Source organism: Syngnathus leptorhynchus, chromosome 7 (assembly GCF_054491065.1).
Source record: "Syngnathus leptorhynchus isolate UIUO chromosome 7, UIUO_Slep, whole genome shotgun sequence".
In the NCBI taxonomy this organism is placed as follows: Eukaryota; Metazoa; Chordata; class Actinopteri; order Syngnathiformes; family Syngnathidae; genus Syngnathus; species Syngnathus leptorhynchus.
Genome location: NC_141201.1, coordinates 8,207,559 through 8,233,061, shown reverse-complemented (window position 1 = coordinate 8,233,061; position 25,503 = coordinate 8,207,559). Strand labels below are relative to the sequence as shown.

The 25,503-nt window shown below is 39.8% G+C and overlaps 3 protein-coding genes, 1 long non-coding RNA gene and 1 other non-coding gene across 5 annotated transcripts; 3 read left to right on the top strand and 2 right to left on the bottom strand.

Annotated features, from left to right (window-relative positions):
* Positions 1 to 269: 269 nt before the first annotated feature.
* On the top strand, positions 270 to 6,496 carry LOC147054561 (multidrug and toxin extrusion protein 1-like). Its single transcript, XM_085916630.1, has 17 exons — positions 270 to 395; positions 822 to 923; positions 1,496 to 1,564; positions 1,641 to 1,789; positions 1,865 to 1,907; positions 2,213 to 2,257; positions 3,373 to 3,470; positions 3,673 to 3,770; positions 3,943 to 4,056; positions 4,284 to 4,351; positions 4,432 to 4,540; positions 4,618 to 4,693; positions 5,324 to 5,393; positions 5,482 to 5,614; positions 5,690 to 5,784; positions 5,865 to 5,951; positions 6,107 to 6,496. Exons 1-17 carry the CDS (start codon positions 270 to 272, stop codon positions 6,380 to 6,382), a joined length of 1,758 nt encoding a protein of 585 aa, XP_085772756.1. The 3' UTR covers positions 6,383 to 6,496.
* Positions 6,055 to 7,924, bottom strand: LOC147054560 (uncharacterized). Its single transcript, XR_015066714.1, has 2 exons — positions 6,994 to 7,924; positions 6,055 to 6,915 (listed from the first exon to the last, which is right to left on the bottom strand). It is a non-coding gene; the product is annotated as an uncharacterized LOC147054560 (long non-coding RNA).
* Positions 7,667 to 14,553, top strand: LOC147054559 (multidrug and toxin extrusion protein 1-like). Its single transcript, XM_085916629.1, has 16 exons — positions 7,667 to 8,131; positions 8,389 to 8,490; positions 9,634 to 9,702; positions 9,771 to 9,919; positions 9,993 to 10,035; positions 10,111 to 10,155; positions 10,399 to 10,496; positions 10,606 to 10,703; positions 10,804 to 10,917; positions 11,083 to 11,150; positions 11,231 to 11,339; positions 11,652 to 11,727; positions 12,808 to 12,877; positions 12,962 to 13,094; positions 13,720 to 13,814; positions 14,020 to 14,553. The coding sequence occupies exons 1-16, from the start codon at positions 8,018 to 8,020 to the stop codon at positions 14,296 to 14,298; spliced, it is 1,662 nt and encodes a 553-aa protein (XP_085772755.1). The 5' UTR covers positions 7,667 to 8,017; the 3' UTR covers positions 14,299 to 14,553.
* A 1,166-nt stretch (positions 14,554 to 15,719) lies between these two features.
* LOC147054558 (Na(+)/citrate cotransporter-like) lies at positions 15,720 to 23,339 on the bottom strand. The gene is made up of 12 exons (XM_085916951.1): positions 23,187 to 23,339; positions 22,512 to 22,640; positions 21,691 to 21,827; positions 20,795 to 21,000; positions 20,541 to 20,721; positions 20,112 to 20,234; positions 19,834 to 20,046; positions 19,092 to 19,198; positions 18,909 to 19,030; positions 18,538 to 18,699; positions 16,947 to 17,084; positions 15,720 to 16,681 (listed from the first exon to the last, which is right to left on the bottom strand). Exons 1-12 carry the CDS (start codon positions 23,283 to 23,285, stop codon positions 16,553 to 16,555), a joined length of 1,746 nt encoding a protein of 581 aa, XP_085773077.1. The 5' UTR covers positions 23,286 to 23,339; the 3' UTR covers positions 15,720 to 16,552.
* Positions 23,340 to 24,446: 1,107 nt separating this feature from the next.
* On the top strand, positions 24,447 to 24,632 carry LOC147054557 (U2 spliceosomal RNA). The gene has a single exon (XR_015066820.1). It is a non-coding gene; the product is annotated as a U2 spliceosomal RNA (small nuclear RNA).
* The last annotated feature ends 871 nt before the right edge of the window (positions 24,633 to 25,503 follow it).

Genomic DNA, 25,503 nt, shown 5'->3' with positions numbered 1-25,503 from the left:
ATTAACTTACCCATTATCAGTATATTGATATCCTATAGTTGTATCTTACATATACATTTCATTTTATTCATTTGTAGTTTCAAACTTTCCCTGACAGTGGCAGAATACAATGATCACTGAAGGATGTCAAGTCAAAACTGTTTCACTGCTGGCTGGGTTAGCGCAGCGGCTAACTGCTTCGCCTCCCGTTGATTAATTAGTAACCTTTACGGTTTGCATAACAAGAGGTGATCTCTGTACAGAGGGTGGCGTTCAAGAGAAGGAGACACATGCTCCACGCAAGTATGGAGGAAGCCACGAGTGACAAGATATTCTGCTGCAGATGGATGCGTCGCAAGCTCCCCAAGGCCCTCAGGGAGGAGGTGTACCACCTCTTGAGGATGATGGGGCCCCTGGTAAGCACGCTTGCTGTACGCTGCAATGATTTAGAGCTGAGGTGTCAAACTCAAGGCCCCGGGGCCAGATACGGCCCGTCAAATCATTTTATGTGGCCCGCAAAGACAAATTGTGGATCGACTTCATGTGTCAATACTAAAATTGCAAATTGTCTTCACTTTTAAAAATGACAGATATTGCTAGTAATTTTGATTACCATTCATCTTTTTAGAATATTTGAACAATTTTTACAAGTCTCTGATGTCAGCTAGCTAGATTTCAGTTAGTTATTCATCAGTTTGTTGTGTAGTTTATATTGTATATAAGGCGTTGACAGTCATAATGGCATTCAGAAGGAAATTACGAGTACAATGTGGCCCGCGCCAAAAATGGGTTTGACACCCCTGCATTAGAGGATCACTCATCCATCCATTGTGTCTTCTTAGTTGGTGTCTCGAATCCTCAGTTATTTGCTTCCGTTTGTGGTGACCATGTTTTGCGGACACCTGACGAATGAAGTGATGGCCGGCTACGGATTAGCGTCTGCTGTGAGTAGTCATGGCCCAATGGCTGGGCAAGACGATTATATACATGAAGTCTTTTCCTGTTCATAGTTTTCAAGGAAAATTGGTAATCTCCATTTGTTTGCATTCAAAGATTACTTGGACTTACCTCCTTTTCATTGGGGAATTTTCTTTCTTTATATATAAGAAAACAGCAAATAATGAATGCTGTTCTACCTAGGTTTTTTTTTTATTTGTTTGAGATTTCCATACCTAGTTCTCCAAAATTAAACCAAGAAAAAAAATACTCGGTCATAAAGTACCAGTCAGAATGAATTCTACAGAATGAAAAACCATATCCAAACCTTTGACTGGTAGAAGCAACATTGGATTTTTTGAATTGCTTTTGTTTTTAAAATTGATCTGTAGTTACATACTTTTTATTGGACACACTGTTTTTACTTTTGCTCTTCATTTGAGCTATTGTACATGCATTTTTGTGGAGATAGATGTTTTTTGTTAGATAAAGTTGTGATGCAATCAATGTGTCATTAGACCTTGCAGTGTGACTCTAATCAGACTTAAGCTACTATTGTTTCTTGTCTTTCTTTTTGTAGACCATCAGTATCACCACTGCAGCAACAGGCCTGGGTTTGGGCTTTGCACTTGATACTTTGGTCGCTCAGGTCTGAGAAATCTCACTTATACATTGACACCTCTCTTACCCAACCTTGATCACTAAACAAAGCCAACATGCAACAGACCTTTGGCAGTAGAAACCTGCTGCGCGTGGGCGTGATCCTGCAGCGAGGCATCATCATCCTGCTGTTGTTCTGTCTGCCCTGCTGGGGTCTGCTCCTCAATGCACAGAATCTTCTGCTACTTATGGGCCAAGACCCCGAGGTCACCCGGTAACATGTGACCACATCGCCGCACAATCAATCGTCAAAGCGCGACGGTCTACACGCTGACTATTGTGATTTCAGGATTGCGCAGTTGTATATCACGGCATACCTCCCAGCAATACCAGTAAGTTGTTTTCAGAGTTGGACTTGTTTCTATGATTGTGATGATGTAGTTGTGCTCTAAAAAAATTGGCTTAAGTCAGATAATTGAAGACCCAAGTCGCAAATGCATGCCCAAAGAAAAATGTATTGCATTATTGTTATTCATCTGAGGGATGTTTCGAACTGTGCTTTGTTTGGTCCCCCACCTCGGACTTATTTGCCATGCTTGCCAGAAGCATTGGGACACACAAACCCAACTACCATGATATGACAATGGCTCAGGAAGGGGCTAATAAATGTCTGTCTGTCTGTCTGTCTGTCCTTTAGGCAATGTTTCTATATCACCTGCAGCTCTCCTATCTTCAAAATCAGGTGCACAAATACACACGCTCCCATCGTATTCCTTCGTTATTGTTACTTTACTATGTCAGATGACATTTTGAGGGCTTTACCGTACTCAAATATGCATTTTGACAATCCTGCCCCCACGGCATGACACAAAATTACAAAACATTGGTTTTCTACACTGAGTGGACGGAATGCAGATTCTCATGACTTACCATAAAATGCAAAACTGTAACGGTCAACTCTCTATAACCAGTTGAAGAAAAGAAATGTAACATTGAAGTGCATCCTAGGTTTATTGTAAGCTTACTGTTGGCGTGTTTGCTGCTCTAAAACATACACTGACTGTACAGTGGTGCCTTGGGATATGAGTTTAATTTGTTCACGTCGTAACTCTCTCCTAAATGATCCTCGGTTGTTGAAATGAAGCCTCACAAAAATGATAGTGATGTGTTATTTAACAAGGAAAAACAGTACTCATTTATATCGTACTTATAAAAAACAGATAACTAAATAAAATTGGATGAAAAGATTTCAATCATGATTTCTTTTTTCTTTTGCTTCAATTCAACGAACATTCTGCTGCTCCTTCTACTGTGCAGACCTTGTCCATCTGAGGCCAATATGATATACACATAATATAGACAAACTAACCAGTAAGCCACGGTAATATAAGCTGTTCTTCACAGAAGGTAAAAAAAATCTATACTGTATGCCTGTGAGTTTAGAGACAGACATTTTTGTTTCCATGTGTAGCTTCACCATTTGTGCTCAAATCATTACCCCGTCGATGGTGTTTTAGATTGTTATTAATCTAAATGGCCTTGTCCAAAGTATACAGGAAAGTAATTCTTTTGTTTTATGTTTAGTTTGACAGTAAACTTCAAGTGGGAATTACACTAAACAGTGAAGCCTCTTTATTGAAGAATTTATCACTGCCAAACTGTTGCTGGTTATGAAGTAAGTTGAGTTCATTCTCATCACACAGCATTTGGATAAAAGCAAATTGCACGCTAGTCAAAGCAAAAAATCGGCCAAACAAAAAACAAAAAAAAACCTCCAAAGTGAGATTGCTGGTATCTCAAGGCACCAATGTATTAGAAGCGACCGGTTCTCACTGTATTGTGCTGTTGTCGTTTAAGGGAATAATACTACCACAGATGTACGCTGCCGCCCTGGCAAATGTGGCAAACTTGCTGACTAACTACATCCTCATTAGCGTGCTTGATTTTGGGGTGTAGTAAGTGCAACGCATGCATACACAACCAAGTCAAGTCAAGTCAAGTCAAGTTTATTTGTATAGCCCTAAATCACAAGCAGTCTCAAAGGGCTTCACATAGATTGACAATTATTCTCAAAGCATCCCCTGATCTTGGGCTCCCAAAAGCCACACAAATGTACAGGATATATTGTGATACGAGACTTTTTTTTTTTTTTTTCAGTGGATCTGCAGCAGCAAGCACCCTGTCAGAAATCTACCTTTGTGTTTTCCTGTTCGCTTACATCTGGTGGAAGAAGCTGCATAAAACGACATGGGGAGGTAACATGAAACATTTTTATTCTCCATATTCACAAGTCATCTTGATTGATATTTTCATTAAATAAGCGTATATAAAAGCCGTAAACAAAGCTGGATTATCTCCAGATGCGCTTCAGTCGCGTGCGCGTAAGCAATGTTGTCTCCATAAGTGCGTGTCTTGCTCCCTCTACAGGCTGGTCTATGGAGTCGCTGCAGGAATGGGGCTCCTTCATGAAACTGGCCATCCCTAGCACACTCATGACGTGTTTTGAATGGTGGATTTATGACTTGGGGGGCTTCTTTGCAGGTAAACATGTCTTTCCTAATTTCAATGTTACGCTTTCGAATTACGCTTTTTCATTTATTCTTTTCATTCCGTTTATTTATTTATTTTATTTCATGCAGTTTCATTCATTTTATGTTCTACAATTTATGTTATGATATCCAATTTAATTTTGTTTTATGCATCACAATTAATTTCAACAAGTCACTTTATTACATTTTTTTTTTTTTTTTTTGTCTCGTGCATGGCAGGGATGCTTGGTAAAGATGAGTTGGCAGCCCATCACGCCTTGATATCAGTGGGAAACCTAAACTACATGGTATATAGCCCGTCAGGAAATCTCGTGCAAGTTTTGTGTCTTCTTAAAGTCAACTGTATACATTTCATACAAAATGGCAGGTGACAGTTGGCGTCCAAGCGGCGGCGTGCGCTCGAGTGGGCAATGCTCTCGGCGCTGGGGACACGGCAGGAGCGATTCTCACATGCAAAGTGTCGCTGATGCTTTCAGGTCAGAAGCTAGTGTGCGCTGGTTGTCGTTCCCAGTTCGGCGTCATGCAATGTTTTCCTGGTGTCTTTTTTTTTCAGTCGCATTTGCCTTTGTTCAAGTAACCGTGGTTGGAGCGACAAAGTCCGTCATCGGGTTCCTCTTCACCTCTGACCCGTGAGTTTCTTGGATCATATCACATTTTGTGTAATTCTACAAGTTTCAGCCGTGATTTCACAAAAAAAAAAGATATTATAGGGGGAGAGGAGTCGTAATAAAATCAGTCATTAAAAAAAACCCGTCATGATAGATAATATGAGGAATTATTATCTCTACGTTATTATAAACGTTTCATTTGTAAAATGACGTTAATAATTGTGAAGAAAAAAACTAAATCCTCAGATTCAGAATTTGTGAAAAACTGAATTGTAGTAACCTGAAGAAAAAGTAACGCTATTATGTGAATGAAGTCAATTAATGAGAAAAAGTTGTTTATTCAGAAGTTGTTTATTCAGAAGAGGCAATTTCTTGAAACTCAAGTTAAAAATGAATTATCATACTTTTACAGGGGAAAATGGTTAAGTCGCTATATTACGCGGGACATTTTCCTTTTCAGAAAAAAATCGACTTAAATCAAGAAAAAAAAACAACAATTTGTATGAGGGGTAATCTTACAAGAACAAAGTCTTACAATGCCGTAAAATGAACAGCACATACTGTGATAGCATTTTAAAGTGGATTGATGAATCTGTTTTGTCCCCATAATAGCATCAGAAAACATAATATTTGACTAACATGGCCTTTTAGGAAGATCATCAGTCTGCTGTCTCGCTTGATGAGCATTTACTGCGTCCTACACTTATTTGAAGCCATTGTGGTTTGTATCAAAATCTTTAAATACAACAAAAAAAATGCATTCAAAATACAAAAAAATACAAAAATTGCATATATCTGTCCTGTTTCAGGGCGTGTCCGGAGGGATCTTTATGGGATCGGGGAAGCAAAAGATACCCGCGGTGGCTAACTTCATCGGCTACTACTGCATCGGCCTCTCCATCGGTGTTGTACTGATGTTTGTCTCCCAACTACACATTTTCGGTATTGACCTGATATTTGTTTTGACACAAACAAGACAGAGTCATCTATCAGTGTTTTTTTGTTTTTTTTTCACAGGTTTTTGGCTGGGTCACCTCATTTGTGTAGTTCTACAAGCCACCTTCTACATTGTGGTCATATTCAAACTCAATTGGAAGAGCATCACAGAGGAGGTGTGAGTGTGGAGCAACGATGAGTTCCGAATCATCAAAAAGCTTCAACAAGTCTTGCTTGTGTTGTTATTGGATTGCAGGCACTAAAACGAGCCCAGGCTAAACCAAATGTGCCATTACTGAACACAAGTGCTGCGGGTATTAACCAAAACGGAGAGCAGCACACTGTAAGTGAAACACTTTTTTTTTTACTACCCACTACTGAAATGTTACTAACTTGCTGATGATTGGCTAATTAACTTACTTACAGACTAACAAAGAGATCGAGCATGCTGACATAATCAATTGTCTTGTGCTTGTATTCTCATAAAATAATCAAAAGTCAACGGAAGTCTTTACACACGGATGCGACGAGTGTCCCGATAGCGATTCAAAGAGTCCGCCCGGCGACAAGGAAGACGCCGGACATCTCTCTGTTTCCCAGCTGGTTCTCCGGCGAGGCATCACCATGATTGCTGCACTGGGCCTCCTGGCAGTGGGCACTTGCGTGCACTTCCTGGTCCCGCCGCCCGAGAGCTCAATGCTGCTCCACGCCAACCTCACGTTTAATAATACCACAAACAGTCCCCTGCAAACTGTTACAATGCTAGACTGGTGAAGACAAGATGAAATTTCAGGAATCCACATTGTCAAGGTCATAAAGAAGATAAGACTGAATATTAATCACTTCTATTCTCAGCGCTTTAGTTGTGTGTAGCTTCAAGGTCACTTTAAGAGCATTTTTCCTTGTCAGATTTTAGTTTCTTTTATTTCCTTTTTTTTATTATCTATATTGTGTTGAGTTAAAAGAAGTAATAGGACTGAATGTCTTTTATATTTTATGACACAAATGAATGTTGGAAAAGGTGAGTATAACCGTGATAATAATAATACTACTTCAGAAACACTTTAAAAACTATCTGTAAGTAATTTGATGCCAGGCACCCTTGGTCTGTGTGTCGTCCATCTGAGGCATTGTAGTGCACGTGCTTCAAAACACGTGCTTTAAACTTTTGTCATTGCATTCTATTAGTTGACCACTAGACGGCACTAGATTCTACACACTGTCCCTTTAAGAATCATGGGGAAGACCACAGACTTGACCGTTTGTGAAGGGAACCATCAGTGACACCCTTTGTATGGAGCAAAGGTCTGAAAAAAAATGACAAAAGAAGCTCAATGTTCAGAGTGCTGTACAAAAGTATCTGTGTATCAAGAACCACTACTTACATGGGCTACAACTATTGAATTCCATGTGTCAAGCAACTCCTGAACCAAAAGCAATGTCAGAAGCGTCTGTGCTGGACTGTGGAGCAAAAAGTACCGCTGGGCCAGATAATCCATCCATGGACAAAAATTTCAACAATTCTAACCCTGCACCAGTGAACAAAGTTGCATCTACTCTGCCCTCTTCCTATTTTCTATCCCACTCTGTTTCACACTCCATTCCCTCCTACAAAACAGCAACGGAGGAGTGCTCCCTATTTCGTATACCTGTTGTACAATGACAACAAAGGCTTTCTATAATTGGGATTGCATTTGGTGCAATGCGCTCCATGTATAAATGTCTTAACCTGCGTGCTATTTATATGATTACAATTTTCCTATATGCACTATTTCTGCTGAAACAATGCAAATTTCCCTATTGTGAGGCTAATAAAAGTTATCCATCATCTGAACTTCTGATTCCATTAAAATTTGATCCTATTTAATATTAGAGAGGACACCTAAAAAACTAATAGTAAGTAACAAAAGCAGGGCTTGATACTGGAAGCAGGCTTGACAGACTGACAACTTGTCCAACCCAACATCAAGCCTATATGACAAAATAAAGGTGACATGCTAAAAGGACAAAGTACAAAAGACCCATAAAAAAAAAAGATATATCCGGTTTCTACAAGAACAAATGCAAGACAACAATGAAATCATAAATGCACTATATAAAATACACTATTGAAAAAAAAATTATGAATAACAAACCTTCCTTACTGAGCAGACTTAGGTGTATTTCATTGTTATAATAAATGTAAAAAAAGGACTATTACAAGGAGTACTAAAGATGAACTCCTGTGATCTGTTGTTTTGATTGCAGCATGCTCTCTTTTTCAACAATCTCAATTGTTTCAGCTGCACTTGGCGGGGTTCCGACGGAACCGACTTCATCGACATCCTGGCTTTTGAAGTTATAACAACAGACAGGAACAGTCAAAAGACAAAGTGTACTTTCATCAAAGTGTGTGGCTTAGAAGAAGACATGGCGCCTGCTGCATCGAGTGACAAGATGTTCGTTTGCAGCTGGAGCTGTCCTAAGATGCCCCTGAGCTACAGAGAAGAAGTGTGCCACATCTTGAGAATGACTGGGCCTGTGGTAAGATGACACACTGAACACAGCTATTGCAATGTACTGTTTATTATCTATTTGGAAACTCAAATTATGTACACAATTCTCAGGGGCCCACAACAACAAAGAAAACCAAGCTCTAAAAAAAAAAAAAGAATTCTGGGGACCCAATTCATTGAATAACTAAAATGAAAAAAGAAACAAGTACGGGCGTATAAAAATCGTTAAAAAAAAAATAAAATGTAGTAAAATATGTTCTGTGCTCTCCTTATTTGTCTCTATAGTTGCTCTCTCGGTTCCTGAATTATCTGCTTCCCTTCGTGGTCACCATGTTCTGCGGACGTTTGGGCAACGAGGTGATGGCTGGATATGGATTAGCGTCGTCTGTAAGTGCTTTTATTTTCTATGATAGATTGGTGCTCTCCACCCCTCCCCCTTGAGAATGCTCCTAGCTTTGTTTATTTGGCAAGAAATCACACTAACACGGAAAAGTATACCAAACCGTCATTACACTTTTAATTAAATGCATAAAATTACATTGATAGCTAGACAGACAGACAAATACAAATAAATAAATGCAAAAGTGTAGTTTTTTTTATGCCATTACAATTTAAATCGTGGGCACCATCTGGAGTGCTTTTTCATAACGTCACCATTTCTGAAGCCCTGATATGGCATAAATAGCCATACGTAGCTACTCTATAATTTAGCCTTTCCTCACAAGCGCCACGGGTTTAGTCATTCTTCACATACTGTATTAAATAGCTGTTACTATTATCCAATTTCCCGACCTTTATATGTCACACACATCCTTCAGCATTTGTGAAAAAAATCAAAACAAAAATAAAAATAAAAAAATAAATGCAGAAGTGTATTTTTTTTTTTGCCATTGCAATTTAAATCGTGGGCACCATCTGGAGTGCTTTTTCATAACATTACAATTTCTGAAGCCCTGATATGGCATAAATAGCTGCTCTATAATTTAGCCTTTCCCCACAAGCGCCACGGATTTAGTCATCCCTCATATACTGTATTAAATAGCTGTTACTATTATCCAATTTCTCGACCTTTATATGTCACACACATCCTTCAGCATTTGTGAAAAGTTTGGAGCACTGCTTCCGACCTCAGGAAATGTTCATCTTAAATCTTTTTTATTTTGTGAGGGGAAAGTATTACATTTATCACGGGGTGAAAAAAGAAACATGGAAATGCAAGTGGAATTATTATACTAGCATTTTATTCCACTTTTAATAAGCCACAATTCCCAGTTGATGTAGTGAAAATACTGTACAAAATTCCGCCCTCCCAATTTTTTTAAGGGATGCACGCAAGTCCAGGGTTGGCCCTCGCCCTCGCCTTGTATTTAAGAAGGGCAAGAAAATCCACTCATGGCGAGGGAAAAATGCAAATGTTGATATTATACCATTCTGTCATTACACTTCTAATCTTCCACACCCCTTTGGAGGACTTTTGCACACTTTGGGAGATTGAGCACTCACTCAAACCTGTTTTATGCTTCTTTTCAGACCATCAACATCACCACAGCAGCAACAGGATATGGTCTTGCTCTTGCTTGTGATACATTGGTTTCTCAGGTTTGGAAAGCCTATGCAGTATTTTCACATCATGCAAAATAGCCTATACACCAAACTGTCCACCACAGACCTTTGGTGGTAAGAACTTGCTGCGAGTAGGCGTGATCTTGCAGCGAGGCATTATCATCCTGCTGTTGTTCTGTCTGCCCTGTTGGGGTCTGCTCATCAATGCCCAGAGCCTCCTGCTGCTTATGGGCCAGGACCCCAAGGTCACCCGGTAACAGAATATCAACATACACTCCTGTATCATAAGCATATGATTTGAATGCATGTCATCCTGTTGGTTTCAGAATAGCGCAAGTATACATCATAGCCTTCTTGCCAGCCGTGCCAGTGAGTTGCAACTTTACTGTGCAAAATTAGCATGTTATTATTACAATGGTGTCATATTGTATTGTGGTTTGTTAGGCAATGTTTCTGCACCATCTTCAAGCATCTTATTTGCAGAACCAGGTGAGAATGCACGATAGCTGTGAGTTTATTAAAAGCTTTAGTGTGGCCTCACTTTAACAGGAATGGGATCCGTGTGTCAAGTTTTGAGTATTAACCCCACATAAAAAATATGAATGATAAGCAAAAAATTAGAAATTTCTGATTCTTCAGTGAGAGAACAAATCTAATGATTGATTGTTGTTGTTTTCTATTCTGCCCCTAATGCTGTGGTCAGCATCTAAATAGCCTGTTTGTGTATTTTAGGGTATAATACTTCCACAGATGTACACTGCAGCCGTGGCAAATGTTGCCAACCTGATGATGAATTATGTGTTCTTACACTGGCTCCATCTAGGAGTCAAGTAAGTTTGTTTTAGTTTCAATCATCAAACCATAACTTTACATGCACTGTGTGCAAACATGAGTCTCTCTCTGCTTTTATGCATGTGTGCGTTTCTCTGCGCCACCCAGTGGATCTGCAGTTGCCAACACACTCTCTCAGATTAGCATCTGTCTTCTATTGTTTGCTTACATACGCTGGAAGGAACTGCACCTATCAACATGGGAAGGTGAGTCTTTGATGACCTAGAGGCCCCACCTATACATGTCTCTTTGTTTGGCCCCATTTGCTGTATGTCTACTTCACTAAGCCTCAGATTTTTCCTACAGGTTGGTCAATGGAATCTCTGCAGGAGTGGGGCTCCTACATGAATCTGGCTGTTCCGAGCATGCTCATGAAATGTTTCGAGTGGTGGCTCTTTGAGTTGGGTGGATTCTTTGCAGGTACCTACCTACCTACCTACCTACCTACCTACCTACCTACCTACCTACCTACCTACCTACCTACCTACCTACCTACCTACCTACCTACCTACCTACCTACTGACCGACGGACCTACCTTCCTGTCTGATTGGACAGTTTCATCATGATGTCATTTTGTGATTCAGGGATGTTGAGCAAAGACGAACTGGCCGCCCAGCACGCAATAACCATGCTGTCTGTTCTCACCTATATGGTAAAATAGTAACATGTTTTGCAATAAAGCAACACAATTGTTTTGGCCTTCTTAAATTTATAATCTCTTTGCCTGTTTAGTTGCCTTTCAGCATACAGGCTGCGGCATGCGCTCGAGTGGGCAATGCCCTTGGGGCCGGGGACACGGGCAGGGCCATCCTTACCTGCAAGGTGGCGCTCAGCCTGGCAGGTAATTTTGAGCTTTCATTTGATTTCATCTGTGAACATAATGTGTCCAGTCGATAAGAGTATGAAAAGAAAAAGAACCCGACAAACTTGATGTATACAAATATATATACACTGGTAGACCGAGCACAATGATGAAATATGCTTGGACCCGATTAATAATTGACTTTTGTGCATTTTTAAAAATACAATGAATCTTCATCAGCATTTTTTGACGAATTTTCTGGATTTGTCAAAAAAAAAAAAAAGATTGTTTTTGCGGACCGCCTGAGATATTTTTGTCAGTGTGGTGGTTATCAATATCCTTTGTCTTCAGGTGCATTTACAGTTGTTGCAGGCATCATTCTTGGCTCCACTAAATCAGTGATTGGCTTCATCTTCACCTCTGATCAGTGAGTGGATACTACTATGTACATTGGGTCATATTTAAAGTTGCAAACCACACCTTGGTGGACCGCTTATATGTTGAATTGGGAAAAAACATCTCCATAAAAAATAAAAAGTAGAAACGATCTCTTGTGGGATAAAACTGTAACCAAAATAAAACTATGATTTAAACGTACATACATTAAGACTGAATAAATCAAATATTGATTCCTCAAATTTTCTTTTGTACTTTCTAACTCGTCCAAATTGTAAATAATGTAAGAAAAACTAGGGATGTTCAGACCCCTTTTTTTCAGTCTGGTACCAATACAAGGATGCAACTCTCAAGTAGTCACCCATACGATACCAAGTACCGATACCACCAGTACTTTTGATCCATAAAATTTCCTCATAAAACAATGACAGATAATTTTGAAGAAATACCTATACAACCCAATAAAACAGTTTTACTTACAACTGCATGAAATTAATAGCAATTTTATATTTTCTTATTTCCAATTTCTAGTTCCTGATCACAAGACGACCACAGGAGGACCTTTACCTTGAAATAAGATTGATATCGGTACTCATCCGTCCATTAAAAAAAGAAACCGTTTAGTCTCATAAAGTTGCATTCTTATTCCTCGAAAAATTCAGTTTCTCAAAAAATCTAAAAAGATTTAGAATTTCATTCCTCAAGAAATACAATATCATCCAGTAAAATGACAACCTTTCTCACAAAAGATGACATTGGATTTGAAAAATGTTGACTTTTTTAAAATACTATGTCTTCTCCTTTAACGTTTTCAAGTTTTTTTCTGAATTCTTTATTTGACCTACTTTCCACTAAGGTTTTGCACTAAGTAGCAGTTGTCTTTAGAATAGGTTATGCCCCAAAAATGTAAAAGAAAAAGTAGAACATCTCTCTTGGTCATCTTAGATGTTAGTCTAGGATTTTTTTTTTTGTACATTGTTAAACAAAATAATATATATCACTTTTTGGTTCTTTTATCACAAACCCTGTTTGTGATAAAAGAACCAAAAAGTGATTGAAAAAAGGAAACAGAATGAACTTAGTACAACTAAAATAATATATATCTTCGCAGAAATATTGTCAATCTGGTGTCACTTGTGATGAACGTTTACATCTTCCTTCAATTCTTTGACGGCCTCGTGGTGAGTCTTGCATGCGCTTATTGATGGATCGGAGTGATCAAAATAGTAAATACACTCGTTTTGTTTTTTTTTCTGTACGGCTAGTCTGTGTGCACAGGCATCTTTCTAGGAACAGGAAAGCAGAAGATTCCAGCTGTGGCTAACTTCATCGGATACTATGGCATCGGACTCACGCTCGGCGTTACGCTCATGTTTGTTGTGAAGCTCAGAATTTTAGGTAGGTCATGTCTTCATGTTATTGTTGCATTCTGATCTTTTATTTGACCAGGTTTGAACAGTTGTCGCTTTGTTGATCCCCCCCTTACTTGACTCCAGGTTTCACAACCAGTTCCCAGCAGGTGTCATTGCTGGTTCTTTTTACTTGCTATGTTTGTTTTCTTTTTTTCAATCATCTGGTTTGACAAACGAGATTCAAACAGTTTCTTATTTGTCCCCAGAGCATCATTGATCAGCTTTCACAATTTAATAAAAAACTACAGTAAAACTTCCATCCCGGGTTCCACCGTCTACCACTAGATTGTTTTAGTTTGGAACTGTATATTTGAAAGAAAATGAAAATAGGTATTTCAGCGCAGTCTAATCTTTGCTGGAAATTGAGAATTATTGAATGTCATTCTCTGTTATCCTGCTATTCACACCTACAGAAAGTGACAGCTGTAGATTTATCTTAAATTGTGAATATTTATACATATTTAAATAGAGAATTTCTATAACACGATTTTCATTTATTGCTGGGGATAGTCCGGGACGTAAAATAGAAGGGAGACTACTGTACATAGAGATAACCTAAGCGATTGAATAAATACTGACCAATTATGTGTGTTTTTTTGTTTTGTTCAAAGGTTTCTGGCTGGGGATTCTGATTTGCTTTGTCTTGCAGTCAATCATTTACATCATTATCATCTTTAAGTTGGACTGGGAGAGAATGACAGAGGAGGTAAATTCCGACGAAATGACAACTAACTTGATCATTGAATGTTTGCTCATCCAAATCCTTTACAGTTTAATATTGCCCAACTTTTTTGTATATTTCGCGTAAATTTGGGAGTGGTTGATGACACAACTCGGGAGGAGTTTGAATGCAATTTCTACAACACTTGCATTCTGTAGTTGCTGGTATTATTTTGTCTTTGTTTTTCCAGGCTGTGAAGCGTGCCCACAAGAGCACACACTTGGCCTTAATGAGTCTATCTGAGCAGGAACAGAACAGAATTGATATATGCGATGGCAACACAGTTACTCAGCAGCAGGTGAAAGCAAAGCAGCTCCCTGTGAACCAACTGCTGCTGAGGCGAGGCCTGACGCTGCTGGCCGCCCTCGCTCTGCTGACGATAGGCATTTGCGTGTACTTCCTTGTACCCCTACCCCTCCCCAAACGTAATCTGACTACAACGGACTACGTCAATAGCACATGTTGCTGATCATAGAGTCAGATGAAGGGCTTGTCATATTTATGTGATTCATAGTTTACACAACTGTTCCAAGATTCTGCAGTTGCACTGTAGTCAAAAATGGTTTCACGTTCGCTTTTTTTTTTTTAGGCAATACAAATTAAGACTAGAACTATATTGTAATTTATTTTTATACGCTGTAGGGATTAAAGGCAAGCATCAGTGTATATTTTTTTACGTAATTGTGGGAAGAGTAAATAAAAAATAACAAAAGTTCAAGCATGACAGTTGGAGATGAATCAAGTTCTTATGTCTAGTTGTCCACTACCAGCGGCACAGTCACAACGAGAGGAACTTCAGCCGTGCAGAGAGCGCGATACTAGACCATCCCTGACAAATGAAAATAAAAATGTTTACACTGAAATGGAAATATTGTTAATATGTTAAGGTCAACTTTGGGAAAACTTAAGTCTTATTTGTACATGCATATTTACCCGCGTCTGAAATTTTCCCTACTAGATTTTGATCAGACAATATTCAGAAAACTGAAACAGGTAAAGTGCCAAAAACTATTGAGCAAACTCCAATAAGAGCTTTGATATGGTTTGGCATGTTACTTCCCTTCCTATTTATAAATATTGAATGTCTGCATTTTGCCAGGAGATAGAGCCACTGTATTTTTCTAATACCCCTTACATTTTAGTGCTGCTATATTTTTTGTAAGCACATTTTTAAACATATTTAAAATAAGTCCATATCTGTCTCTCTCATATATATACATATATAATAAATAATATGTTTACTATTAAAAATAAATGCCACCTGTTGTATGTCCTCCATAGTTTGCAGTGGATTGTAGCACTTGATAAAAATGCATCTTAGGTGAAATCAAATATATTTCAGCTCATTGGATACAGACAAAGAGCTTCTGTCATACCTTCTGCTGAATGTAAGCAATCAGGGTACGACAAGACACAAACCTTTTTGTATTGGCATGATGTTATCACACAGGAAGCACATTCTCACCTGTCAAACTGATACCTGGGATCTTTGGAATGAGATTTTTCTTTTTCACCTCTGCGTCAGTCACTCATTAAACATGCCTTCCCACAGAATGTGCAACAATGTGTTAATAATTAGAAGCGTGGCAAACCTCCACCAAAAAATGGCACCGCTTGTATATATGTGCTAAATGCTACGTGTGGAGGAAAAAAAAGGAAAGGTAAAATTATTTATATTATTGTCAGTAATATAGTCATTTTTGCTGATTTAGCACAATGGCGGAAAAAACTTTAACGGTCAGAGCACAGTAGCGATATAAGTTGTTGTAGGCATAAAAAAAATATTAAATTAGCCAATGACTTGTTCCAAAACTTTACAGGATATACTAATATTTCGCTTAAATTATATAAATGCAGCACACACTCTGAACCAAATGGGTAGCGACAGACCTCAAATATTGCACTTTATCAGTTGAGTAAAAGACTATATATATTTTCATTTTCATCTAACCAAATATGCCCCCCTTTGACGAAAGTTTGGACACCCCTGATGTACTCGTATCACTGTTCTGTATTAAATATAAATTGAAAGTCAAATTCCTCATTGGAGTACCATTTATTAGGTTACGAAACAAAAGACTATTATCTTGGTAAATTTCATATCCAAAAACATGTCTTGAGAAAAAAATATATACAACTGTAGAAAAATACAGCACTTCAGATAGAACTCATTATTGCATCATCATAATTGCAAAATGTCACAAGTACAGCACAAGTTTGAATAGTAAACAAAATTGGAAAATTGGACACCTTGGTTGGAGATTGCATTTTCTTCTTTTAGCAGCTAAGCCAAGAATTAAAAAATGTCCATCTTGTAGTCGAAAACACGTCATGTAAACAATATGTAAATGTGATATTAGTGGATTGTTATAACTGAAATGGTTAAGCAGCTGCATTTTTAACATCTGGTTGATGTTTGTTTTAAATACCTTTTCAAAATAATTCACCTTCTCTTGTGCAATTGTTACAGTTGTCGGGTTAGTCACATAATGTGTTAACATTTGTTTTTCATTGTTTTATGGATAAAGAAGATCGTATTTATGATCATATTAATGGAAATGAAGTTGTTTCCCTCTACTTCTGATTCGTCATCCACTAGGCTCGAGTGTGGACTTGAAAATAAACATGGCGTGAGACTTGCGTGTCAGCAGCGCAGACCATGTCCGACCATAATGTGGCTCAGACCAGAGAGCAGGACACTGATGCGGCGAGGAACCTGGCCACTATGAGGGCCCAGTCACATTGGCCCATAGAGGAAAGGAGTCCAGGTGAAACATTGCCCGACCCCAGGTATTGATGGACAGCGTGATGCACAATATGCCGATAATGTTCATGACTATTCCAGTCCTAGCCTGAAAGATGAGAGAAGGTCGAACAGAGAGACATGAATGAATGGACAAAAGGACGGACAGACTTCTCCCACAGATTAACTTAATTGGTAGGTGTAGATGGCAAAATTGCTGGACGGGTGGACGGATGGGTGGATCTACTAACAGATGTGGGCCGGTAGGTACTCACTGACAGATTGACAGCTAGGTAAATCAACTGACTGGTTAGCTATGCTAGTTCGGTGCCTATTCCACGTATGACTAACCGAGGCCAACAGACCACACTCACCATGTCCGAAACTTTGAGATATCCGTAAGAAAATACGATAGCGTTGGGCGGCGTGGCCACGGGCAACATGAAGGCGAAGGAGGCGCTCAGGGTACAAGGCACCATGACGTACAGCGGGTTGATTCCAATGGACTGCGACTGTGGAATCAAACAAGGATCAACTTCAATCCTCCACTCGACGTCAGCTGGTAACCGCCAGAGAAAAAAACGGGCATAATTTAGACAAATTCTTGCAAACTCAGGGCTGACTCATTGCATCTGAAATAGAGAATAAGTGGAACATTGAAAAAAGTCTTAACAGACGGGCATAATTTAGGCCAATTCCTGCAAACTCAGGGCTGACTCATTGCATCTGAAATAGAGAATAAGTGGAACATTGCTAGCAATAATAGCAGCCTGCAAACATGAGTCTGAAAGCATGACACCTCACAAGGGCAGAATAATTTCTGCTTCTTAGAATACACGGCATAGGTAACAGCCCTTCATTGGAATTGCGGCCACACTAATTTATAGGTTGTGGCTACCAACATATGTTATTGAACCCTTCAAGGACTGTTCTTATTGCGTGTGGGAAGACATAATCTTTACTTGAAATGATTCAACAGCAAATTAAACAATGAAGAGGTTTGCCAAAGGTATATTGAAACAATGCGAAGGGATTTATTTTAATTGAGGGCCCAAAGATAGTTTATGTTAACAACTTTGGCTAGCATGTATGTACTGAACAAAGTCTTGAGAAGCCATCCCCGAATCAGCTGGAATAAGCAAAGGAAAAAAATCGTTCAGTATCATATCAGCCATTCCCATTCAAAGAAAAACTCGTGTTCCCTCATATTGACACCAAATTTGTGTTGGAGACGGATAGTTGATGTAAAATGACAAGGGATTGTGTTTCTGCCATTACAATTGGGAGGTGCATGGTGGTGAGATTTGATTTCTCACCGTAAAATAGTAAACTGTAATAAGTCAACTCCACAAGGTCCAAATATCTTGAGTGTGATAATCACATCCCCTCAGAAGATTCATAATGACCCCCTACTAGCAAAAATATCTAGCTTCAATAACTCTGAACACTTCAAACTTGCATTGAGTCCTCTGTCTGGTGAATTTGATCATAGTTTATACAAGAAGAACTCACAAGATATAACTTTGTCCCACCCCGTTCGCTTTCAGTTGCTTGTAGCTGAGGAGATTTTTTTTTTCTTTTACTTGTCTTCACCCTGACTAAATATCTCTATGTTTCGCAACCCGACTCACTGGCGCTCACTCGTAGTCCCCGACCAAGGTACACAGTAATGCTATTCTTCAACCCGTGGCGGGGTGGGCTGCATTGCAAGGCCCAGGATTTGAAATAGCGTGTTGGCAGGTTATGAATGGGAGGAGGGGCCCCTGGGGAATGGGACTTAACACATTCAGCTTGAATGAGCAACTACACGGGTAACAAAACAGGCAAACTGCCACTCTGGGGGTGGGTGGGGGGGGGTTGAATGCTAGGCTGCCATTGAGGGAAATCGACTGAAAAGAATCACTTCACCTCGTTGAACCGAACATCAAATGATGTTGTCTTTGAAATTGTTATTCTATTGCTTACCAATGATGCTAAGATAGGCAGAAAGAGTGTCGCAGTGGCCACATTGCTGGCGCACTCTGTGAAAGTTGCAATCAGGAGACACAAGATAATGGCGATTGCCCATGGCGGGATGCCTTTCAAGGGACTCATTTGATCTCCCATCCACCTGGAAAGTCCCGATACCTGTAAACAATTCATAAATTGTACATTCAAGGTATCAGAGATTGAAGAACATAAAATATGTCCTTTGAAAGTCTGAAAGAGCTAACAAAGATGGACAGATTGACAGTACAGTAAGACCACATCACGTTATGTTAGCACTAGCATCCGTGCTCATGATTCAGACTTTTCCTAGGAGTTAACTAGTAGTCTCGTATCTGTCCTCCACCTACCTCACTCCCTTTGGCCAGTGCAAAGCCTCCTCCAAGGAGCAGCACAATTCCCCACGGTAACTTCTTCTGAGTCACCTTCCAGCTAAGCAGACGTGAAGAGGAGCTGGACGTCTGATCGGATGCTACAGAGTCAAGTTGTCAGTGTTGTGTCATTCCACGGAGACAACTTTTCGATGGACTAACCTATGTCGAAACTGTTTGTCCTCCATGAGCAGAAACGTGGAGGTCTTGATGGCAGGACAAAGAGGAGGATGGCAATGAAGATGGCCACAGTGGCATCTGTGACGTACCTGAGTGGAAGGTGATGTTGTCATATGACGTGGACTTCAAGACATAAAGGGCCCTACTTTCGTGAACAGGCCCATGTGTTCTCACTATAAAAACTGCCGCTGCTTCATTTTTGTGACATGGCAAGTTCAGTTTATCATTTGGGTTTGGCAGACTGTGCTGTGCCTCATTAGGTATTCCAATGCACTGTGAGCTTTTTCTAGGACATGCTCCTGGCACAGCTAACAATTCAGTGACATAGTAGTATTGATAAAAACAGGCTAAACCAGGTCTAAATTGTGGCGCGGATGGTTGCTCCTAGCTATGGCTAACTTTACATCATACATAAAGTGGAGATCTTCTTGGCACATCTTCACAAACGTACTGATCTCCTTCATGGATTCGAAGTCTAAGCTTCTACATTGTAGACTGCATCGCTTTCTTGTGGGAATTTCTAACTACACCTGTCTATGAAAATACCCAAAGAAATCAAGTTAGATTGCACTTTGCATTCGAGCATGTAGAGACCGGTCTGCTAATTTGGCAAACACAGGCGAGTCTTCTTCTGAAAATCCGACGGCACTTGCATCACTGCGTAGATGAGCTATTAAAATAGAGCCCAGTGTGTTATTAGGGTGAGAAAAAAAAAGTTTTGTACTCTGCTTTGGAATTGAAGATGTTAGTGGCCCAGCCGTGCATAAAACCAGGGTCCCTGGAGAACCACAGGACCACTAGCAGAACGAAGAGAGCCAGGACGCTGCACTCGCCAAAGGACATGGGCCCCAGACGACGATGCTGCCCCTGGATCACTTGGTAGGCGGCCACCTCCTTCTCCGTCTTTGTAGAGCCGCAGCCCCACGTCTTCTTGAAGCTGGAAATGAAAGTCCCTCTATGTTCAGTCCCCAACCTCTGCCATGTGGTTTCTTAGTCACTCACTTGAATCCAATGAAGACAAACTGTAGCCACAACCATGCCATCACCAGCATGAGCATCATGTTGGGGAAGGCAAATCCGAACCAGGAGGCGAAATTGATCACGTCGCCATTTTCAGGAAATAGTCTGAAGGACAACAATATGAAGGTTAACTTATTTTTACAGATAAAAACTACGTCTCAGAGTTCACATTCCATTCGGTTGGGTAATGATTAATCAATGCCATTTTATAGTCTTGCCAAAAATATGACACTTCCCAGTAAAAGTTGTACAATGTTAATTTAGTTTCCATTTGTCAATTATTTTACTGGTTCTTTTGTCACAAACAAGGGTATAAGAGTGACAGTTGATGATGGATTAGGTCTCCATTGAAGGCCCAGGGGTGACAATGCACAGGGCCACTGCCATCCACCAATCAATCCCAATACCCACTGGCTCATTTGTCCGTTGAGCACCAAGTTGGGACCAGTCCCCGTCAACGTGGCGGTGCCACCGATGCTGGCGGCGTAGCAGACGCAAAGGGTCATCCCTTTGCACATCTTCCGTCTTTCCGCTGCCTCCTTTTGTCGAGTCGCCTCAACGGAGGCGTCCAAGAAAGTCACCACCACAGGGCCTTTAAACAGGAGACCAGAGTCTGAGTGGAGCAAGCGTAAAACACCGTAGCGAAGAGTCCTGCATCCACACACCTGTGGCATCTGTCTGTTTCTGCTGGTTGCCGTTCACTTCTGACGTCTGAACCTCCTCTGAGCTCAGGATGGTAGGCATCTGCGCCTCGCTGTTATTGAGCTCCTCCAGGACGGCCTGAACGATGGGCACCATCATGGCTGTGGTGGCTGTGTTGCTGATCCACATGGACAAAAAGGCCGTCACGCCCATGAAGCCAAGCATCAGCCTGCCGAGAAGGGTCAAAATACCATCTGTGTCAGAGCAGTTCTTAAACTACAGTCATCGAGCTCTCCGGGGGTTCCTCGGGCCGTACAATTTTATATTTTTATTTGCTACAATGTAGATGTTTCCTCGTTTTTGCAGGTGAAGGTCTCACACCTGTGCCTCCACATAAGTATTCAATATAATACTGTTATTGTTTGTTTTTTAATGAGACTGTGGTCCCATCATTGAGATTGGCGTTTCTCCACCTTTATTGAGCCATGCCACATATTTTGAAAAGAAATGATTTGAAGTCACACCACCAGCCAAAATGTTATGAAAAGTATATAGTGTATACTGAAATTTACAGTATTTGTACATTTCTGGCTGGAAATTACAAATTAATTATTTATACCATACCAATAGTACCACCTTTCAAACCGTATATGGAAAGATATTCTCTTGCTAAAATATGACTTCTTAAAAAATGCTTTTAATATTACAATACTACTTGAATTTTTTTTCAAAAAAATCATTAAAACTTTAATCCTTATGGCATTTAGGGCACATAGTAGTTATGATGAGATGCTGTTGGAAAAAACATCTCAGTTGACCCAAATAGTTTGAAAAGCCCTGATTTCGAGGAATTGTCGCGAATGAATCATCAGCTAGGAAAAAAAAGAAACTTGGAAACACAACGCCAGATGCAACTCACAACGCTGGTCGTACACCGACGAGCAGGAGCACCCTCAGGGCGATCCGCTTATGCAGGTTCCAGTGCTCCACAGCCACGGCCACCATCAGACCACCCACAAACAACAGGTTGGTGTCCTTCAGGTACTGCATGCACACCTGAGAAACAGCGGCACAGTACTGATGTTGTCGTCGATGCCCGTTAGTCACGATGAATGCCACCATGCACGAGAGAAAGTCAATTTTTAAAAATAATATCTATATAGTTTTCTTTGAAATACACTCCCCCAAAAATATTGAACTTTCCATATGAAATGTAATTGGATAATTAAAATACTTGCACACCATAATCTTCACGGGCTATTTTTATTTTATTTTTTTTGCTGTCCTCAGTCTCCTCTAATAAAATGTACAACATGTGCCACAAAATACATATTTCAAATTCAAACCACAAATTTCAAGCTTTCCCCGTCTTACACACTTTCCCGCATTCTCTGCCATGCTTTGTGCGCTCTTTCAAAGAGTTTTAACATCCAGCTCTGTTGTCGTGGCTATCTTCGTAACCTCTTGCACTTGGAAAAGTGTTTAAAAAAAATTAGACTGAGCCACTTGAGGTGAGAAGCCATTGAGGGAAATTGACTGAAAAGAATCACTTTTATCATAGCAAGACAAAGAAAATGCTGGAGAAACCTCAGCCAGGAACTGTCAGATGCTCTGGGCATAGTGACAAAGCAAACACCATTGGATCTCTTAAGGTGTTTGATCATCCATCCCACACTGAAGGGGAAAACTCACCATTTGGGTTTATGACAAAGTCCTGAAGAAAAGATACTTTTCACTCACATTCTTGGACTCCATGACGCCAAAGAGCGGGAAGAGGAGCGCCGGAAGTAGGGCCGTCACCGCCAGTGGTAGAACCTCAGTACACCAGTACACCGCCATGAGGATGATCACATAGGCGCATGCTGCTTCCTGTCAAAACAACTTCAGCTTTTACTATGATGGCTCTTACATAATTAACCGATACTATGATTCAAAGGGCACCTGATGGCTGTTATCAGAACTTTAGATGATTTATTTTGTTGACGATGAGTTATCAGACTATCTCCTAGGCCAGAACACCTGTTCACATTGTTCACGTACGTACAAGAAGCTCGTGATTTTAAGTCTTATCATAACAAGAGCGTTAGTGCGTTAGTGCGTTAGTGCGTGCGTGCGTGCGTGCGTGCGTGCGTGCGTGCGTCACCGTTGTCACAGCGTGGATGCGGAGGGGTTCCCACGCTGGAGAAGACCCCTCATGTTAAAACCACAGCTTATTATACCGAGTCCAGTTCTCACGAATTTCGTGTGTATATAGTGCATGAGAAACAGGTGCAAGTCAAACATATTCGAGTGGAGTCGAGGAGAAACGTTGAGGACTGTTGCGTCATTTTAGCATCCCGTGTTCGAAATGAATCAGAAAGGGAATGATGATAATAATCATAATTATTATTATAATAATAGTGTATAATAGCTTACCGAAGTGCCGATGACGAGCGGCAAAGGCAGCAGAAGGAACGGAGTCGCATAGAGAATAAACTCGTCCTTGAGCGACAACAGACGCTTGAGTAGAGCCATCCTGATTAAAGCCACAATTGGCAAAGTGGCCGGCCGTCTCTTTTTACTGCGTGCCTAGAGATGCAATGACGGAGTAAGGAGGGAGATACTAGTCCCATGCGAATAAAAGAGAGAAGGGGAGGGGGGGGGGTGAAAGGAGGCGGTGCAAAGTTGTGCAGAAAAAAGAAAGACTGTTATCTCTATGTATGTATGTATGTATGTATGTATGTATGTATGTATGTATGTATGTATGTATGTATGTATGTATGTATGGATGGATGGATGGATGGATGGATGGATGGATGGATGGATGGATGGATGGATGGATGGATGGATGGATGGATATTGATGAATATAATTGTAAGAATTAAAATTAATCATAATCATATTAAAATTCATCATCTTGTAAAAGATACAATTTATTAAAAAATATTTTTTTCCTGAAATTCTTGACAATATACTACTTTAAAAAAAGAAATAAATAAACAAATTCTGATATTTTTTCTCCAAAATATTGTGTGGAAGAATAAAGAACAAAGTGCAAAAACACCAGGCATTGCCATAAGTAAAAATAATCGTACCAATGTGAACAATTCAATAACAATTCAATACTGTATCATTTTAAATAACATTGATAAATGTTTAAGACTTCATTAATGTAACACCCAAACTGTTGATAACTGTTGTTAATCAGTAATGAGTAGATTAGTGATGATGCTCGTGGACTGCATTCTCTCAAAGAGCTCTGGCTGCCTTGTTTTAGGTGGTAATTCCAACTGTCACATCATTTTAAGTGTTTCGCAAATATAAAAAGAGATCGGGATATAAAAAGAGAGTACTGAAGCGAGTCGTGTTGCAGGATTTCTTTTTGTCAAAATGTTCATCAAACAGCTATTCTGTTTTTGGCCACAAGTTTTGTACCAACAACAGATTGTTCTTGCAAATGACTATTCTCACGCAGAGATAAATTTATCACTGCATTGTATTTCTATTGAACCACGTGACTAAAAACATAAACACAGGAGTAATTGAAAAACATCCGTTTGATGCGCAAGTTGAAAACAACATCAATGCATTATTGAGTTTTTGCTTGTCCTGTTTCATTGACATTAGCTAATGGGAACTGTGACTTAAACTTGTTGTCTATGGAAGTCCTCACTTGACTCACTAACTATTCCGTTTATCGCTTCTCGGCCTTTTGCTTAGATCAAAGGTAGTATCTTGTCTTATCAATAAAAGATCTGATACGTCCTCTATCTGGGGACCATATTAAATTGATTATTGAACCAGTGAGGTTGATGAAGTGCTTGCTCTGTCCATTCCACGCATCGACCTAGTACTGCACAAATGGGAAATAGGGAAAATCTATCGACATATGTATGTAGATTTATGGTCATTACATATTACATATTCACCTATAGTTGAGAATAATAGAATTCCTTGCACATTTTCCCACTCAAATTGTGTAATTGCTATTAAAGTCCTGCAGGAGTCAGTAAAATTTCAGATACTGACATCAAATAACGCTCACTAGTAACCAGAAGAGTTGTTTGCATATGACCTTCGACAGTATATTATTTTGATGAGTGAAATGTGACTAGAAAACATATCTTCATTGTTTTGAATTTAGTCAAGTTAATCGTCTCCTTTTATCTCAGTCGTAGACTGTCATTGTTTAATTTTTGTCTGTTTGTAGTTTATAAATTTGGCACTTCAATTCACCGATTTTCATCCATCTCAGCCATTTGTTGCTTGCTATTGATTGAAAATGCTCATGTAATCATGAATGCTAATGTTGATAACACGCAGAGCTGATGATACCTTAAAGGAGACATATCATATTTTTTTTACTTCGGTCACTTTTATCCATTTTCTACGACGTATTTTCATCTATTACATCACAGTCTTTGGGGTGGCACTACCAAGCAAGGTAATGGGTGCGGCCAAACGGTTTCACTAATCCGCCACCTTTATTACTCAAGAGAGCCTTTTGGATGTATTTTGAGTAGTTTCATGAATTGCATTAAAGGTGTTGTTTTATTCTTGAATATAAGGGGATTTATTTTATTACGTGTTATGTCTTCTACTGTTCACATCTTTTTATCAATCAAAATGTTTGCGGTGCAAGAAAATGCTACCACCGCTAAAGAAAACTACAAATATGTCTTGTGGCCTGGAGGGAGCGGGGTTGTGAAGTATTTCATTTGCATTTAAAGAGACCGCACCAAAACAGCTTGCT